At 39.0% G+C, this 20,847-nt stretch overlaps 1 protein-coding gene across 2 annotated transcripts; it reads right to left on the bottom strand.

Moving 5' to 3' along the window:
- Positions 1–596: 596 nt before the first annotated feature.
- SOCS2 (suppressor of cytokine signaling 2) lies at positions 597–15,600 on the bottom strand. 2 transcript variants are annotated; one of them, XM_053464212.1, is made up of 3 exons: positions 14,946–15,600; positions 13,010–13,338; positions 597–1,060 (listed from the first exon to the last, which is right to left on the bottom strand). In XM_053464212.1, exons 2-3 carry the CDS (start codon positions 13,155–13,157, stop codon positions 603–605), a joined length of 606 nt encoding a protein of 201 aa, XP_053320187.1. In that variant the 5' UTR covers positions 13,158–13,338; positions 14,946–15,600; the 3' UTR covers positions 597–602. The 2 variants fall into 2 exon arrangements, with proteins under 2 accessions (XP_053320187.1, XP_053320188.1); XM_053464213.1 differs by having other exon boundaries at positions 13,015–13,338.
- Positions 15,601–20,847: the final 5,247 nt, after the last annotated feature.

The raw sequence follows: 20,847 nt of genomic DNA, 5'->3' as shown, positions 1-20,847 counted from the left end.
AGTATTGCATACATATATGTTTTTTTGCACGTTGTTTAAAAGATGCTGTTCCAGATACTCTTTTTTTTTAAAAAAGTACTTAAATGGTTATATTCCTCTCTTGTATGTCTGCTAAACGAGCTTGCTCTTGTTTTAAAAGATAAAAATTGCGGAAGGAAAGGCTTGGCGGAGTATCTGAAATCTAGAAGAAGAAGAACGTTGAAAGACTGTGAAACTAGTGGCTGGACAGGACCCACCACTCTTTGGCACCATGGTGAACTTTGGCCTTGTTGGTTCGGCCTTTACAGGCAGCAGGAAAGAATCAGATACAAGATTTTGTGATCTTTTAAACAGGCAAGCTCTTCTAGTCTAATCATAATGTATATACAAACAAATAAATGTACACGGATCTCTGAAGTGAATATTAAAAGCAGATTTTAAATGAGCTGAGAAACCAGGGAAGTCCTATTATAGTTCTATGAAAATCATCTTGAAATGAAATTACATTTTCTAGAGTCGTCACATTCAGAACAGTACAGATACACCAGTTGGAGTTTGTCACGTTTGGAAGCTATTTGCAAAGTTTGCTATTGTTTTCTTCATGCTCGGTAAGAGTATTTTGTTTATACATGGTAACGGTATTCTGTGATATACTCCTTCAGTCTGGTGGGCAAAGGTAGTTCTTGGACTTTCTTTGTACATTTGTTGACAGTCATTCTGCAGAGATGTTGTAAGGATGGAGTATGTGTATATAGCGGCTTCACTAGCCACAAGTGGACGGTTCTGTTTGGAAGAGTTTCAGACTCAAATTTCCTATTCTTGGAGAGGAGGACATAATATTCAATCAGATGAACCACACTATCGAATTGTTTCAGCCTTGATCTCACACAAACAACAGAGTCCAATCTAAACTTTCCTTCTCGATACTCAATACGCAAGTTAGTTGGTCCCGCTGATGTTTTCACAGAGATAGTCAGAAGGTAGTCTGTGTGAGAGCTGTCTCTAACCAGAAATGTCCCTTCTGGAGCATCTTGCAGTCGTTCCTTTGCCTCACTGACAGACATATTGCCCCAGTACCAACCTGTTAAGAATAAGAAAAAAATTCAACAAAGCATTAATAAAAATGATACAAAGACTATTTGAGGTTGTAGCCTAAAATGAGCACCTACACCAATCAGTCAACACTAGAGCCTCCAGTGAGGAACATCTGGATTAGACTGAATAATACCACGGTGTAACTAAACAGCAAGGTACCCCATGTTTGAACAATGTTTGGGTCCTCACAACAACTGCAGTTTCATGCAAAATTGTCAATCTACAAGGCCTTTAATACTTCTAAACATCTATCTACATGTGGCAATTGTTCCTGTGATGAATATAGATGTCAGCTATTTCTCTGAATTATTGCATTAGTAACAAATTGCTTGCCGTTGGAGATTTTTCTTGGTATTATGCTACATACAAATAAATCTGTATCATATCTGCCTTATGATTTATGGCCAAACATAAGTAGAGATATTTAAAGAAAGCTACAACATAGTGCCATGATTTTTTATTTGTTTTTATTTTAAGAAGAGCATCTTTACTTCCCTAATCAGAAATATTAATGCTAGTTTTGCTAGTTCCAGCTGAACTTAGATCTTGCATTCCATCTGTATAAAAACAAAACTAGTCATGCACTGCCTCCTTACATCCAAGGCATTTAAGTTACAGAAAGGGTAGAGCACAAACTATAAAGCATACAATTGAAACACATTCAGATTCCAGGATTGCTGAGTAATAATGACCCATAAATATACAAAACAAAGAAAGAATTCAGTGCATACCCATCAAATACTTTTCAAAAAACACCTAAGGCAGGGGCGTCCAACCTGCGGCCCTCCAGCTGCTGCAGGACTGCATCTCCCAGAATGCTCTTTCAGCTAAGGGGCTGGCCGAGGAGTATGGGAGATGCAGTCCTGCAGCAGCTGGAGGGCCGTAGGTTGGACACCCCTGACCTAAGGCATAACTATTGTAACAGTTAATTACACGTTATTACTGACACTTGGGCAGAGGCAAGGGAACCAGACACCATGAAGGATCAACCGACAACAGAAATGAAGCATATTAGTACCGTATTTAGTATGAGATAATAGCATAGACTGTGTCTGTCTATGAAAGCAGATTTGCAAAACAGGTGAAATGGAGAAAAAGAATAAGGTTTTCACTACCTAGTAAAACAACCCCTATGGATAAAAAGTCAGAAGCGAAAAACATAACTGCAATTCACAGGCTCATAACTTGGAATCCTAATGTCTGTGAAAAGCCAAGTAGAAGAAGTGCCATTGCCCATAGGCAGCTCAAGTATGGTCCTCACCTTGTGGTGCCTGGGGCAGCTGCCTCGCTTTCCCCATGAAAGTCATGGCCCTGCTAATTATTTGACAAATGTGCATTTTATTTGGTCTGTTTGGTTGTTGCCTACAGTGCTTAGCTTTCACGCCTTTGAATATATCTGTAGATATTTAAAAGTAAATTCAACCCAAAAAAACATCCATTACACAATTTTGTTTACATGATTTTTATATTAACATATTTATAGGTTTGCAAGGGACTAGGCTGCCATGGGCTCAAGCCCATCACTTGACTCACCCAGCTTGCGAAAGGTGGAAAAGTATTTTGTGCATTTGTCATAACGTGTTAAAATTTAAAGTTGGCAATATCATTATTTGCTAAATATTTTCACTAACCTCTATTCAAACACTGCTACTGAATCTGCTGGCTACGTCCTTGTTTTTATTTCCTGAAAATTATACTGATATGATTTTTTTTTTGGTTAATAAATTGCAAATATTTGTCATGTATTTGCTTTTGGTTTCTCCTATTTGCCATTTTGCGCGAAAATAAAAAAAATGATTTATGTTTAAGACAAGGTGCACGTACACAAGAAAAAAAGTTCTTTGTGACATTTTTCAAAATCTGCCATTACACAAATCGAGTTATACCAGTAGTCAAACAAAATCTATCAGCACTGTTTAGAGCAACTGACTTATGAAATGAACTGTATAAGGAGCTCCACCTGATGTAAGGTTGTAGCTGTGCATTCCACAGTAAATCAGATTTTTGTTCATTTGATACAAGGCTAGACGCTATTTGCATTTCTAGTGTCACTAAAATACAATCGTAAGTAGAATTAAGAAAAACAAATGCATTCATACATTTTCTTGTGATAATTAAAAAAATAAAACTTAACTTTCCTAGTGGGAGCACAAGAGAAACAGATCTGCATCAAGGCTAATCATTCAATTTATGGCACAAGTGAGCTTTTAGGTATTGAACCTACCAGGCACTGTTAAAAAAGGTATCTTGATAGTATAGATAACCCAAAGAATCAGGTTAATGTCCTCTGTGTGCACTCTTCTTTTCTTAATTTAATTAATATGTAAAAACTAGGCCATGATATGCTAGCCTGTGTATCGACTACCATGAGCTTGCGCATCCACCAGTGCCTTGAGTTGAACATCTAAATGTCTCAACTATTACATGCCCCACCAACCAGGAAGGGTTAATTGTGTACTCTAAACTGAAAAAATAATATGAAAGAGGTTTTCTAAAGCAGACACAGAAGGGATTGTTTACACAGAAGGCATTGTTTGAAGAAATTTCAAATAAAGGCTCACTCATTACGATACACTCCAGAAATACTTATTTGGAAAGTTTCACTATTTTAAATGTAATATTTTGTTGTTAAAGTAAAATGCTGTACTCGTGATCTGGCTTCTAGCTTGCTAGAGTATAATTAACCTTCCAGTATATAATTTACAATTACATGTGATTTTCATTTAAGGGAAGTAATTTAAGAAAGTTTGCTTGAAATACAAGACCAAGGCTATTTCAGCAAACCATAGCTAGCACACTTTGAAAACAAATCACCAACAACTCCACAAGGAAAGAGGGGGAAATCTGAAGTAAGAATTTAAATAATTGGAAGACAAGCGACTGTTACCACCAGCAGATTCCTGAATGCTATATCTGCATAGTTGCCAACAGTCCCAAATTTGAAGGGACAGTATCTTACAATTTGTGTCTGTCCTGGCATAAAAAATAGTGCCTATGCACAGTGCATTGTATTGTATTTAAACTGTGGATGTCTAAGAGACATGTAAATACAATATATATGCCTGTGAAAAATCTGTGCATGCGTATATTCAGAGTGGAAGCTGCATAAGGTTAGGGACAGAGTTAACGTGCAGCTACAAGAAGAATAATACTCTGTAGGTATGAGCTGGGATCTGTGTTTATGCCATATACTGTATCTGTGTGTATATGTATTTATGTGGGGTATTCCTTTATGAATGCACGTGGTTATGCTTATTAAGCATACATGTGCATGTACGAGTAGCAGCACGAGGACAGAAGCAGCTTCCAAGGAAACAAAACGTAGGGGCTTGCTTGATGTCGTCACTGTTAGGAACGATCAGTCGACCTATTAAAAACCACGTCTTTCAAATATGCTGTGCCCTGCTGCTGGAAAAAGCATTTAAGCATGTAATTAAGGATGGTGGTAGGATTAGTGCTTGAAGTGTCTGGTTTTCAAAAATATATGGTTTGATGGGGTAAACTGAATTGGCTGGCTTCAAAAATGCCACAAATAGGACATGGGCACATGATGACCACATGTCAAAATTCCCAAGTTAAACATGTGCACCTCCCAAACGTGGGTTTTTAGCCCCCAAGCAACCCGACAACCCTATGCATGGGTGGTATCAATGTACTCAGGATATGTTGCTTTACACACGTTACATTATGGGTGTTGTAACCCTTTAAATTCTCAGTAAAGGTATACCTGAAATGCTATGTGAAAAAAAATCTCCAATCATTTTTACCTGTTAAAATGGCTGCATGAAAGTGTCAATACCCCCCCCCCAAGTTGAATACCCTGTGTATGAACATGTGGAGTGATTCAGGCATGTATGACAGATTTCATAGGGGACAAGGTCTCGAGGGACAAATCTTAGAATCTATTTTTTATCTCATCTAGTTTTTGTAGATGAGTAAAAAGATTTTTTTTTTTTAAAGTCAGGAAAAGTTGTTTTTTTTCCCCAATGTTTAACAGGTTTTTGTACCGTAAAATAGATGCTATGGTCAAAATAATGGTGTCTAAAGGACGCCCTTCTTGTTCTGGGAAGAAAAACATAATTTTTGTGGGTTTAGTAAATGGGAGATGAAAATTACAGCTAAACACAAACATTGCAGAAATGTTAAAACAGCCATTGGCACAAAGGGTACAAAAACAGTCCTGGCACAAAGGGGTTAAACATAAAATGATTAAACGAGTAACATGCATTCAAACATCAATATCAACCATGACATACTGGTAGCAAAAGCGCAGAGTGTTATGCATCACAAGACTGATGTACAATATGAATGAATCAGCTCCAGCCCCTGTGATTTTGGCCTTTCACCCTAAGATTGGACCGAAAACCCGGAGATGTAGGGTTCCTAGGTTATGTGTAGACACTCAGCTTAGTAAATTCCATCCAGTTGTGTGGGAACAAAAGCTTGCTGAGAGAGAGTGAAATGCATCTTCTGCCCCCTATTAAAAAGGGATTAGCCCTAATCATTTACAATTTTTGCACTATTTTTTTTCTACAGTTCTGTCACAAGTATCCAATTAGGAAACCACCACAAAGGGATAATTTTGTCTAGGGAGAAGCAGCCTCTACGTCAGCATAGCAGATCTAGCCACATCCCATTTGTAGAATACTCAACATTGTCACAATATTGTGAAACTGCGGTGGAAAAAAATACCTCTTTCATGAGCTAAAAACTACGCTACACAAGCACAGAAGGTCACTGAGGTTAGGTTTTTGCTATCTTGTTACTAATCACTAACTAATGATTACTACTGATATGGGATTTATTGCCAGGCTGTCGGTATGACAAGCTAAGGATGTCAATACCTAATATGAAACAATAATTAAAAAAAACAATTAATTTGTTTGATTGTATGGATAATTTGTAACTAAAGACTAGAGTGCTTTATTTATTAAAAAAACATTATTTATATAAGCCATTAGAAGGGAAATTGTCACCTTCTCAAATGTTACCATAACTAAATGTAGTCTATTAGTATTTTGTACTCAATTAGATCTCCAATATACCAATGTACTTATTCTCATTTGTTCCACTTTCCCATATTAAGCTGTGATGGTTCTAGCAAAAAAAAAAACTTGAGGGTGAGATCCATATGCCAAACTTGATGAAGAGCCTGAATCAATAAGTCCAACTTCTTCTTCCCTACCACTCTGGCCAAAAAGGAGGGCTGGATCTTATTGGTTCCCCACCTAAGTTATTGCCACAAACTCCCGTGTCCACTCTATACCAGTCTCACCCCAATCCCAATTCAAGACGTACACTCCCATGCACTCATGTCTACAGTATCCAGTCCATAGATGGGCCTTGCCGCGTACTCATTCTTTCAGGCCTGCTCAAGACCGAGATTTTTTTTATAGAGAGGTCTCCTCTGTCCTCAGTCCCTTGCCTTCAGGGCTCGTCTACAGTCTTATGGTCGCAACACTCTGCTTTTGAAATTCTTAAGCCTGACCAGACACCCCCATTGTAACTGATGCTGGACACATATTTTATCAAAAATTGTAGTCCCAATGTGAAAAAAATAGAATTACTGCGTTACACCATCCGTTATGCATAGGCTTATGTCATCTACTGAACAGTAAAATATAGGACTTGAAATGAGTAACACATCCACTTTATATGTTTATATAATGTATTTTGCTATAAATCTTGCAACAATTATTTAACTTATTATGCAGTCCATTAATGAATCTTTAGTGTTTGAAAATGTAAACATTCAATCTAAACTATTTTTTTTTTTTTAAAGAAGTTGTAAGGCTACATTGTACATTTTGCCTTGTCAGATCTTATTCATCACTATACATTTTTACTAGTCAAAAGCTGAATCTACTCTTGAGACCTGCAGGAATGATTACATGTTTCACTGCTCCGTTCACATTTTTGTTGGAGAGATAAACAGATCTAACTTAAGAGAAATGTACGAAAAAAGAAAAAAAAAGTATTCGTAGAACCGTACAGGTATAGGAGTAAAATAACTAAAAAGAAGAGAAAACAAAAACATGTATGATATTGTTTCTATAAAAATAGAATTAAAATGTTCGTTTCCACAACCTAAATCGAATGCAACTCAATGTATATTTGGACTTTAGATTTCAGCTTGCTCACGAATAACTCACATGATGGTCAGCCAGCTATGGAGCTACTGATTGCTATCAGACCGAACAGACATAATATTATTCAAGTACCATGGCAGTTAAATCACTTTTAAAGTGTAAAAATAAAAATGTTAAAAACTCTGATAATGTTATTTATATTATTAGGCAAACAAAACCAACATTTCTACTTATCTGAGCTGGCTCTATATTGACAGACCCATATTTAGATTTAAGACCCTATAGTAGCTTGCAGCATAACCTGCAAGAATGTTTACTACATTCATCTCAATTCTACATTTTCATCACTTACAGAAAAAGAGCTATTGGCATTTGCCATATGATGTATTTAGATCAACAACACAGCGTGAGGCGAGAAGCACCATCCCACGCCCAGACTTCCAGGAAGTGGTTTCCAGTACTTGGAAAAAGTAAAGTAATTTTTATGAAAACATTCCACCATTACCAAGTATTCCTTGCAGCTTCCAAACTCTTTAACCTGAATTTGAGCTGTAGGCCTATCACATTTAGAACGTCTGTTCCTCAGTTTTACAACCATTCCGGAACAAAGCTGTATAAAGGTGTTATTTCTAACTTAGAATGAGAAGCCTTGTCTTTTTTTTTTTTTTTTTTTTTTTTTTTTTAACTTCGTCATATATTCAGCTTTCCAGAAAGAAAACAAAAAACAAGGAACGTCTGTTAAGTTTAAAAAGGTCCACATAGCATACAGATATAGACAGTATTTCTGCTGTAGCCTACCCAGAGCTCCACCACTTCAAGACAAAGATTCGAAAAAGACCGCTCGTGATTGGATTCAGGTGAATGACGACGCAATCCTTTTCAGACACATATCTCAAAGAAATAGTAGCAACCATGAAAAAGCTAAAGCCTAATTTCTGCGTTCTGCAGAATTATGCTATTAATAGCATGATGAACATATTGGCCCTCAGCTACTTAAGTGTCCTCTCTCTTCGAGGAGGAGGCTCTCTGCTCAAGAGCTGTAGAATAAACTAACAATTCCTCTTGGTAAATAGCAATTTGTGTGTTAGATAGTCAAGAAATGGTGGGCCTAATAGGGTGACCACAATTCATGGGCAATTTGATATTTTATCCAGACGAAGTGAAAAGAATCTACAACCTCAGATAGCATCTTCTGCATACTCAAGAGCTCTAGCATGCAAGCAATATATTATTTTGCAGCTAAAACACAACCCTAAGTCCGTTCTTACCAAAAGCATAAAAGAAGTCTGTGCCTGATGACTACCACCTGATGTATGCCTGATATCTCCTTACTCAACTCAATAGAGTTCATAAAGGCCACATTCCCAAAACACTATGTGCACACAATGTAAGTTTAAGTTGAATCAGGTAACTGGGTGTAGTTACTGCTGACTGCCACCCGATTCAGGCAAAGCTGACAGGACACTATAATCACATGACAAAGTTCCATAGCACCCAACACCTTTGACATCTAGACCGACACATGTGCCTTTGCGTGGTGTTTGTTAAACCATACCAACAATATTAACAGATAAATAAGCAGCCCAAACACTCACACTATTGATCTCCTGTGATACTTTGTATATAATGGAGCCACCAGAAGTCCCCAAAATAAAGGAACGGGTTTATGATCTCACAGTATGATTCCAGATGCAAACCGCTTTTCCCCTCAACATGTTCCCTCAAATCTTAGCCTTTTATTCTAACTTGTTATATAGTTTCAGAAACACCTCAGCTGATTTGGTCACGCAGGGATTGGAAAGAAAGTCCATGCAGACCTACTTCTATGATCCTACTCCATGTGATCAGCATACAACGATCACATTTAAAATGTTAACAGCACTTGCTATGTTTCATCGGTCAATGCAGGACCAGTGATTTTGCAACATTACTTAGGCTCTCATCTAACAATTGGCCTCTTGATTCCTAGGTTTAAAAACCCTCTTGAACAAAAAAGGCCCAGACAGGAAATCCAGAACACAAATTCAAGTATCTAGAAAATGCTACATGCATGAAAACAAAACAATACAGTGTGAATGTATAAATGACTTTAAACAATCTTAAAACAACATACACTGTTTATGTAAGGTGTGTTTTCATCATCTGCCTTGCAGCACTTGTGTAGGAGACTAAACTCTAGTACTAAAAAGTCTACCCATTGAGCTTCTCGTGAGAAGTGGTAGAGGCTAATAAAGTGAGGGAATTTAAATATGCATGCTAAAGGCATAAAGCTATCTTAAATTTATGACAAGTCCAAGGACTGATTAAGGAAAAATGGGCAGACTAGAAAGACCAACTGGTTCTTATGACCATTTAGTAATAAGCACCATACTAGAGCCCTGCACGGGACTGCTTTTTGAATCCCGCTCCCGCCCGCTCCCACTCTTTTGAATCCCGCTCCCGCAATGTGGGTGTTCCGCTCCCGCCCGCTCCCGCCACATTTGTGGCCAATCCCGCCCGCTCCCGCCAGATTTGTGGTCCGGAGGGACCCGCCTCCCAATGCAGTCCTCTACACCATACTATCCAAGGACAGACTAGCCCAAAAATGACTAACTGTGAAGATTGTTAGTTTCAACATGCCAAAAAAATAATCCAGATACAAATGTAACAATGAGCCTTTTATTTTAATCAATGCCACGTGGGCTCCCTCACACAGAATAAGGTGACCATCAACTATTGGTGCAAACTAGCTCTGTTTGTAAGCTATGTTCATTAAACTGGGAGTTCATCAATGAGTTGAGCAGTTAATGCACAGCTATTGTTGGTTTGGTAGATAACTTAAGACATTTTAGATATTTAGTTGTGCAACACAATTGGCCAGTGCCGCAGAAGCTTGGCCAGATGTTTCAGACACAAGTGCACAGTATATTACCGAGTTGTATCTCTAAGGAACTGAATTTGAAACGCTCTGCAGTATTATTGCAGTCGATTTATAGTGAAAATGAAGTGGGTTTTAAAGTTGATCATTCTGTGAAAGGCTATTTTTTTGGTATCACCAAAAAAACAACATTTAATGTAACCTACAGTATTATAGAAGTAGGTTCTTTTTTTGTTGTTGTTGTAGAATGTGAGAAATCCTTGTGGTATTTCTGCCGTTCCTAATTACCGAGATGAGTTCAGTGTTGGCACATTACTTTCAGTTTCTAGGAACGGAAAAGCTTTCAAAGCAAAACAGTAATGGCGAACACGGCATATTAAGCATTCCAACAGAAGCGCCAGTGTCAAAGCAAAACCGTACAGAATTAAAGTAATAGCCTGTATTCATTGTTTAGTCTCTTGTGCTGAAAATGCTGTAATGCAAATGTGACAAGTAAATGCCCAAACAAAAACTGCAGATTATAAAACTCGCAGAAAGCAATCTCGTATAAAAAAAAAATAAAAAAAAAAAATCAGATCTTAAATACTAATAAAATAATGTTAAAAAAGTGCTTAAAATGCCTCACATTACAAGCCAGCTCTTAAGATGAGAATGTTAATATTTGTAAGCATTATTATACATTGCAAACTATCTTCTTCTCTCATACAGCCAACAAGTGATACAAACCAGGACAGGTCTACATAACGGATTATTTAAAAACAAGTAAACGGGTCCAAAGGTTTCAATTTTGCTTAAAAAAGGACCCAGTGGTATGTTAAGCATATTGGGTATGCTCAGTAATAAAACACAAAAATGCCATTAATAGTTAGCCAATTATGGCTGATGTCAAAGGGCAAACTTCTGTACCAGGGAGCCTTGGGGGCCCCCAAGATCTATGGGCCCCATGCACTGCGGGATGCTATATTACGCTGATTACGATGCTGATTTTAATGTCACTCTGTTCCATTCAGGTTACCATGTTCTATCTTCCCTAGACCTGTCATCACAAATATTTGCCAAGTGATACTTTCAAGTTGCCCGAAGTAAACAGGGCAGTGTCAAAGATTACAAAATGGAAGAGCAATCGCTGTTCCATTTATTTATAAAGCACCAGCGAATTCTGTAGAGCAAGAATGAACAATAATAATAAAAATGACAATATAGAAAGACATTGTCATATCTTGAGAACAACTGGTAGAGAAGGAGAAGAAGCCCCTGCTCTTAAAGCATACAATCTATTGTCGCATATTGTAATAAGGCTACAGAATAGTACTGGTGCTACTTATGTGAACATGATATGCATTTAGTAAATCTAACATTCCTAGATGTTCTCCATTTTGGGATCGTTCACTTTGGATAACACCTCCCAATTCGCTGTTGCCAAATGTAACACTTTTTGGTGCCAAGATTATTACACATCATAACTAGAAGTTTTTTTGTTTTATTTTTATGTTGCCATCTGTTATACAAGATAAATGACCATTTTAACTAAGCAAAACAGAAATGTCATGAGGTATAAAAGCAACATGTGATTGGCAGAATCTCAAATGGATATAACATCAATGCACACACTTGAAGTCAAATTAAAAGGAAATAAATAAAGCTTTTTGGGTATTTAAAATTGTTATTGGACTACATTTTACTTTAAAGCTCAAATGTATTATTTTAAACAACATTTATATAAAATGTATTATAATCACGTATATTAAATTATCATCTATGATTTATCAAGTAATACTAAAAATTATAATATAAAGCACAAAACAGACATTAGCAGTAATACATGGGTAATGAAGAACTGAAAATGTATAGATCAGGGAGCTAAGCTGAACAAACAACAGGCTAGTATGAGAATATGGAGGGACAATGAAAGTGGCCAATAGTTTTATTAAGTATAAAAAATATAAATTAAGAACATTTCTCAAAAGTAAATCAATTGATGAAAAAAGGGGAAATAAAATGCATTAATATCTAAGGAAGTCTAAGAACAATCTACTCCTATAGTAATCAAATCAATGCCAATATATATATATATATCATCCATATGTTTGGGTGTTAAAAATATAGAATTGTGATTGACATTTCTTGAGGCTGGCTGGGGAATACATAGCAGAATTTCTAAGCAGACTGTTCAGTTCAGACAGATCTATTATTTTGAATGCGCATATTCTGGAGAAGGATACATTTAGCTTATAGCAACCATTACAGCTAAATAGCTATTTAGATTTGCTGTCTGGAGGCATGCAAAACAACATCACATTATCTAACAGCATTCGCCAGACACATGGGCGATGCTCCCATCACTGACATCATTGTTTAAAAGTTGGCTTTCTACTAGATACATTACAGAAACTACACATTATCAGCTACAGCAAGTAAGGGGTTAAACATTCTACATGGAAATAACGCTAATCCAATTTTCTGCACAATATGTAACAAAGCAATTTGTCACTTCTGTCTCAATACATGCTACAAGCTGCTATAGTTTTAGAGTCCATTGTACAGTGCTACGGAATATGATGGCGATATATACAATTCATAATATAGGAACAGGCTGTACTCCCTCCAGTAATGCAATTCAGCACATGGGATTACTCTGTCCCAGACAGACAAAAGGCCAGTTATAAAGGGGCCACACAGGCCAATGGGGGTTTATGCACTAAATGGGTAGTTGCGATTTTCCCACCCTTATGTCACTATTCGCTAAGAAGGGCCAATACTGGCAGGCTTCCGTGCATGATGCATATTACAATAGGTGAGGAGACTTGTCACTGATCTATGCTTTATAAAGAAGTGCAGCAGAGGTTTACTGGTGAGGAGCTTTCAGGATGTGAGTGAATGAGCTGAAGCTCTCCTTCCAATTCGCCCTTTTGTGAATGGACTCTCTCCGAGTCCTGGCTGCAGGCGCTAGATAACCGTGTGGCTTCAGGAGTAAACGGGCGACACGTACCTGACCTCCGGAGCTCGCCCATGGACACTGCAATGCGGTCCTCCCGTTCCGGGGCAGCTTCAGTGGTCCCATGCGGGGATCCCCCCTCCCCTGAGCCGCTTTGTATGGATCTGGGGCTGTCTGACGTTTCGGCCGATCTCAGGGTCATCGGGCAGCCCTGCGAGCTCCGCAGATCCACACTGTCCTGTGTGGGGAGTGAGGGGATCCCGGGCGAGGAAATAACCCGGATTTTTATCGCCCGTCACAGTACATATTCACAGCAGTCTCCAGAATACACTCTCGGGCGATCCGTAACAATCCCGATATCGATTACCGGCAGCGCGTTCTTCCTGAAAAGTAAACAAATAGGGTGGATTAAGAGGAGGAAACTTTACAGAAAAAAAAAAGGGAGGGCAATTAAATATCATCTAGAGAGCAGAGATCGCATTCTAGAATGTGTGTGTATCGCGTACATAGAATCGCGGATTAGAATTTGGTTTATCCATACCGATCGATAGTTCTAAAGGGTCTCCGTCTATACGTACACCGGGTACGACGAGCCGTGCGGGATTTACATTTCTATACAATCCATGAAATAGCGCACCTGTCTCATGCGTGTGGCCGTATAAGCGCTATTTAAACAATTCATTAGCGCAGTCGCTATTAGGCATGTTGGCGAGCACCGCGTGTTCATCTTTACATGTATTACATGTATGCGGCGACACATGCTGCCGGGAATCCACACTCCGACCCATCATCTGATAACCCGCTGGAACACGACAAAGCCAAGCCAATACATATTTACACAATCACACACATATACATATATATATATTATATGTATAGTAATTAGTAACTGCACCTTGCTCCTGTCTGCATGTCAATAACTGACCTCTATATAGATTATATATCATCTGTGAGCATAAAACACTATAAATGCTAAAAGCTCCGTCATCTAAACAAAATGGTAATATATATATATATATATATATATATATATATATATATTATATTAGACACACACTATGATCTATATAGATCTAGATCGATACTACACACATATATACTCTAGATATACCGGTATTATACACACAAACACACTATAATTATATTATTATTATTATACTTTATTTATAAAGCGCCGACAGATTCCACAGCGCTTTATATAAAGATCGATATCACACACACATATATATATTATATACACACACGAACATATTTATATACACACATAACATTAATATAATCACAACAAATACAGTGTGTTTGAGGTTCGCATAAAGAAGAATTGACCATAACAACACTTTCCGATTTAAACGTTAAGCCTTCGCTGGAATTCTTACGGAATCGGGAATACTAAATCGGTTTATTGATTGTTAGGTATTTGTAACAAAGTGTAGAAAGTCGGTAATCCCCCCCCCCCAGGCGCTTTCTATAATACACCTTGTCTGACAGCCAACGCGTGTTATTCACTGGAGGTGACAGCGACACTTGTGTGCATCGGTATTTCCACGAATCCAGACACTAAACTGTTAACGCGTTATGGACACATGAGAGTCACTCCTCGGTTCACAGGAAGCATGTATCGCTTTGATTAACACGACATATGGACTCTATATATATTCACATACATACAACACGGAAAGAACCCCAAACCGTTCTCACACCTATCACAAAGCGAATTCTTCCCGTGCCCGTTTCTAAAAGCGGTTCTAGATCTGGGTGACAATGAGCAGGGGTCGGATAAGCAGCCGGTGTTATTGGGGAGAACACGTTTCATGCATTACCTTAGTGTGTGATTTGATTTCCCAGCCATGCACCGATTGAAGACCCCCGCCCCCACCGTCTACTCATCCAAGCTGTCTAGGAAACCGTGTGATCTAGAATAACCTTCCAGAACACCTTGGAAAGGCTTGTGCACACAGAACAAAAGCTCCAGATCGATATGATGTTTTACCTTCTGATCTCGTGCGATTTGTCCCCCCCTCTTGAGGGAGAATCCAGAGCTCCGCAATCACCTTCTTTTATTAGAAATTTGGACAAAAAAAGTCAGCCAAGGATGTGACTTAAACCCGAAGTATGAGTCTAGGGGGGGTTCAAATCCCCGAGCAACCCCCTTCCTCTAATCTCATTGGATTGTTTTGCTAGGAGTTCGTGGCTCTGGGCTTCTTCTTAACACCCCTTTTCCCCGGTGTTCAGATAGGGATAGTGGGATGTAGATTGGAGTAGTGGAGACGTGGTGGCGCCTGACAGTGCCCCCAACTTTGCCCAGCCTGTCTCCTCTCCGGAGTCACGCACTGCATTGCTTTCCTTCTGGAGTTTCGACTGGATCCCTCCCAGCTGGGAATAATAAAGTAGTCCGAAAAGGCGATCACAGACATATACACGCACATGCAGCATGCGGGGAATGTACACGGCGCTCCGCACTCATTGCACTGGCTCCACGGTCACAGGCACGCAGCACCGACACGCAAGGTGAATTAAGGCTCTGCACCATCCCAGCTCAGTGACATCCATCCGCCGGCAGCCGCAGCGGAGACCTCGGCGGAAAGCAGCTCGTCTGGAGTTAAATGCGGCTTTTGTTAGTGTGACGGCTGCTGCTGTTAATGATGATGTTGTGCCTGATTCCCCCCCATCACCAGACTCCCTCCACTTGTTCTTTGAATCTCAGCTCTCCCCCCCCCTCCCAGCTTGTGCGATCCGCTCGCCTGTCTCTCCCTCCCATATCTGGTAAATGCAAAGGCCGCTTTCCAGGAACTTTCCAGGAATTGCCTCACGTGATCAGTGTCTCCGTGTTCTGCTCTCTGCTGCCCCCAGTGGCGACACACTTCACCTGCAGTCTCATGTCGAAACTGGTGCGAGTTACTTAGTGCCTCGACAGTCTGCAAGAATCCATTTTCTAACAGCCCATGACTCGAGAGGCTACATCTCATTAGCTGACTGTAATCAGTAATGTATGGCTGGATTGTGTCTCAGGTTTTGCTATTGCCGTCTATGAGATAACGACCGTCTATGAGAGAATGGCCGTTCTATTACCAGCAATAATTTTTTCCACTGACCATAGTGTCTGGCCTGAGATCTCTAAATATGCACGGTAAACCATTCATCGACTACACTGTGTTTGGATCGGAGCCCCGGGTCTTGGCACTGAGTGGCTTGTTGCGTACTTTTTTTTGATCAGCGGGGTTGTGGTGGAATGTGTGACCTGTGACGTGATTGACATTATTTGTATCTGGCTGCCAGTGCTTGATCTCCCGTATCAGAGTGGGCGAGGAACTCTGTGTGTTTTCAATAAGGAAATTCATTTACTAAAACAGTGTGTTGTTTGTGCTTTTTCTTTGGCAATCAGTGCAGTAGTTCTGGAGGCAGTTGCCCAATAGCCTCTCTCTTCCCCAGTGTCAATATTTTTGAGGGTGTTCAGGTGGCCGATGTCATTCCCTAGCGTGGGGTCATCTGCTGGATACAAGCAGCCACAAACAACACTTGTATGTCCTGTAAAGGCGGCTGATTGGTTAGCACGTGCATTTGGCTGCCGCTACTTCCATTGGTTCCAACGCATGTTCAGGAAGCTCACTTAAGTATGCATCCTGCTTTCAGTAGAGGCAGCCAAAGGGAGGATGAAAACAAGTCTTGTTTTCTAATTGCAGTAACTAAAGAATTTGTGCAACAAATTGCATGCTTAAAAACTCAATTCAACTCCATTGTGCATTTAAATAATCATCAAACTTTAGGGACCATATCTTAATATTCTCGTTATGACGCAGGGGGAACAGAAGTAAAACAGAACAAAATATAGGGGCCCCATCCCATTTTCCTATCTCTGGATTCTATGTCTTCATTCTTTTAAATGATAAATGTTTACAAGAAAATGGCTGAAAAATATAAAATTTTGATGACATTTCACCATCCAAAAGGGGTAAATATAAGTGCAAACCATATAACCTTATAGGATTATCCAAATTGTCCAGCTTTACACAGGCATTATGTATAGAAAGTAATCATTGCATTTTTATCTAGGTGTGATGGAACGCATCCAACTGCCTAAACATTATGGGTATTATTTATGGAGGGTTTAAAAGATTTAGTATGTTTTCAACATCTTGGATCTGCAGAAATTGAGACATTAAGCTGAATGAACATTTTCTCGGTCCCTTTGGGCCTGGCGCTGAGTACATTTTGTGTAAGCAGTGCCAAGATAGTGCCTTCTGCTGGCATTCTATTTTCACAGTTAAAACACTAATTTTAAATAAATATTACAGATAACTAACACACAGTATGCTCATTATGGAATTCTGATTCCCATTAAATCACTTCCAGCAACGTTCCTATTTTAGAGCTGATTATATGTTTATATTAATAACTGCTGGTTCCAAGATAATGGACGATATAATGAACTTTTTTTGTATCACTAACCAATGCAAACTTGAGAACTGGTTTACATCCTGTTCAGAAGTTCTCAGAAATGCCCCGCATCAGTTCAAGTATTGAGAACATGTTAAACATGCAGACTAGGGACTTTCTCAGAACGGTGGAGCATCTGCAGTCATATTACCAGATCAAGATAACAGTAATGTGAAGTTTTGAAACATGACATTTTTTAAATAGTGCAGCAGTTTCAAAGATTTGAACTGCTTTCCCTGAGGCTCACAGGGTTATATAGCCACATCAGCCACAGAAAACTGATCATGTCTGACACTTGCTGCCCAACCGTATGTAAGTCTTACAATATTACATACTTCTAGGTTAACCCTGACAGAATCAAATACATGCCCCTGGCTGATGTCACAACGTACTGAAATGTTGCATGAGGCATGACCTCAAAACACTTGCAATGCAAATGACAGCAGAAGCTCGGCTGTGAAAACATGGTTTTCGTGGACGTTATCACAGGGCTACTTGCAGGCAGCTTTTGAGTAAATGCTTTTGTCAGATCCCATTAAAGTTGAAAGCATATCATTGTCCTAAATGTCTTGGTATGCTGACATTTTGGACCATGCTATGCTTCTAACTTTGTGGGAACAGTTTGGGGAAAGCCATTTTCTACTCCAGTATGACTGTATCCCAGTGCACAATTCAAGCTCCACAAAGACATGGTTGGATGAGTTTGGTGTGGAAGAACATGACTGAGCCCTGACCTCAACCCCATCGAACAGGAGGAACTGGAACGGAGATTGCAAGCCAGGCCTTCTCGTTCAACATCAGTGCTGACCTCACAAATGCTCTACTGGATGAATGGGCAAAAATTCCCACAGAAATACTCCAAAATGTTGTGGAAAGAATAGAAGCTGTTAAAGCTGCAAAAGGGGGAACCAACTACACATTAATGTTTATGTATTTAGAATGTGACATCATCACAGTCCCTGTTGGTGTGATGGTCTGGTGTCCCAATACTTTTGTCCATATAGTATATATTATCTGGTATAACACAATTTTGATTAATAAACACGGAACATAGTTTTTCTTATCAAAAAAAATTGTTACATCAAATACATCAATTTACATCTGCTCGAAACATTGAAACAGAAATATGTAATAGGGCTGCCATCACAGCTACCCATTTTTCCTTGATGCACAGTATATACCGGTAATTTGTACATACTGTGAAAAAAGCAAAATAACAGAAGTGATCAACAGCCTGTGAAATATATATGATCACGTCGTATTGGGGATATCACATTAAACACCACTGGCAGCAGCATGTGCAATTTATATATATGTAAAAAATGGCTTTAGGTGAAAATAATAATACATGATGGGTCTGGAAATTTCCGCTACTTCGCTCTCATACAATAAGAATTATGTATATGCACAGTGTTCCGCAATGAATAGAAATGTACTCTAGCATTATTGTCTCCATAACATGATTTCATAGTTTGACTCTCCATGAATGTTTTTAACACTGATGCAATTCCTCTTAATGTGAATGAGTCACGCAGTTTGATTTACAGTTACTGCTTGCCTTGGGTTTTTTTTTGTGATCGCAGTTAGCAGCTGATGTACTTGCTAAAAATAGAGTCTGTATTTCATGACGTCATTGAATTGACCGTTTTGTTAATTGCTGCTTTTTAAATTTAAGAAGTGGGTATGTGCACAGCTGCCAAATGATATAAAGCAATTGCTTGCCAGAAAATATAAAATAATAAAAATAAAAACCCAAAACAAAATCATCCATGGTCTGTTATGTGTATTGCTGAGCCCGCTCGATTAATTAATGTGCGTTCTTCTTTGAATCAGTCTAGCGTGTAGCTTGTCTGGTTAGGCTTGGGCGTGATGACTCAAAGGAGGGAAACAATTTGATTGACCAGCTGTCAAGACATTGCTCATTAAAAGAACAATCATATCAATTTTCCCCATTATTTTAATTGGGAATAAAATTCCTTCCGCCTTTTCTATGGGAAACAGTCTTCAGGGCTGCTTCCCTTTTAGCGATTGACGCATTAGTGTGATGTGGAGGATGTGATGTGAGGATGTGTTGGAGGAATGCAAGTATATGCCCCAACCATCTGTTCATGTACTGGGAGGAGGCATTCTGCTAAGGCTCTGGAGCTGCAGCTTTTACTGAAGGTAAGGGGGGGGTCACTATTTTACTTCTAAGTAAATATTTACAAAGTACTTGCGTTCTTTGTTGAATACACTGTCTGGGACACAAAAGTACCACGCTGAATCCCCTAATATTTGCTTTAGATAAGAAATGTGTTCTCTGTAGCATGGTCCACTTGCTTGCCTATAAATTTTCATGGGCCGGCCCTGGTGGATAATCTATAAAAAGATCTTTGAAAACACTGGAATTATAGATGTGTTGACGTCTTTCATAAGCAACTGGACTCTCACCTTGTTTTAACCCATTGCACGTCCATATGGTACATTAAATAGAATTCCCATGGAACACTTCTACTTGTAACACTTATGATAGAGAATACCTGCCTGCAAAAGATGTACAATTCCTGACCCTGTCCTGCCATGAGCATTCAATATATAATATTAATTTTAATGATCTGGTGTACGTATTTAAAAGGTCTATATTAAGATCTCCTAAATGAATAGCCATTTAACTTGCCTAAACCCATTTAATTTAGGATTTTTATAAAATGTTCAATTTCTGGTAGGGCTGTTAATGTTGTGCAGATTTTAATGGTCCTGAAAGGGGGTTAATATGTTGTCCTGTCCTGGAGATGGAAGCTAATATGCTGGACAGTGGAAAAGAGTTTACTAGTGACATCTACATGGTCCATCTGGTAACTACGGGTATATTACCTGTCTCGGTGTTAAAATATTTCAAACTTCAAACTCAAGTAGATTTTAACTGTGGTATACTAGTGAGAAAAGCACCAGTTACGATGCTCATATATATAATTAAAACAATGTAGAATAAGGAATCATCTCCCGACTGTGTGACTCTGAGAATCTGCCCATTCACCCCAAGACCAAAGAATTGGGGTAAATAGTCTATGACTTAGTGTTAAACTGTGAGCCAAGGTACTCCAGCCACTGTGACAAAAACTTACATGGATCCCAGCTTCCAGGCAAGTTGGCACAGTCAGAGCCCCCAAACTGAGTCAGTTTAGGTGTAGTGAGACTAGATTTATATATAGCCCTATAAAATGTTATACGAGTGCAGAGTCACATGGCATTACTAGGGTTGTTTTTCATTTCTCCAGCGTAAACTGAAATAGAAGTGGAATATGTTTTTTGAATGCCAGTCTTTCACTGAGGAAAGGATAACATACTATGTGACCAGTAGAATTGTATCTAAAGGAGTATACTAGAAGGTTTTGTTCTTCTAATAAGTTTGTCTTGTTCAGCTCCAGAGGATAAACTGAAGCAAAATGTTCCCAACTGGAATGCCTGGGGAATCAGAC

Source organism: Spea bombifrons, chromosome 4 (assembly GCF_027358695.1).
Source record: "Spea bombifrons isolate aSpeBom1 chromosome 4, aSpeBom1.2.pri, whole genome shotgun sequence".
Classification (NCBI taxonomy): domain Eukaryota; kingdom Metazoa; phylum Chordata; class Amphibia; order Anura; family Pelobatidae; genus Spea; species Spea bombifrons.
This window is presented reverse-complemented; position numbering and strand designations above follow the sequence as displayed.

Excerpts from the sequence above, each read along its gene's own strand:
- SOCS2 (XM_053464212.1), bottom strand. The coding sequence starts at position 13,157 with ATGACCCTGAGATCGGCCGAAACGTCAGACAGCCCCAGATCCATACAA. Across the intron at positions 1,061-13,009 it reads GGGCGAGCTCCGGAGGTCAG|GTTGGTACTGGGGCAATATG; the intron begins GTACGTGTCGCC and ends TATTCTTAACAG.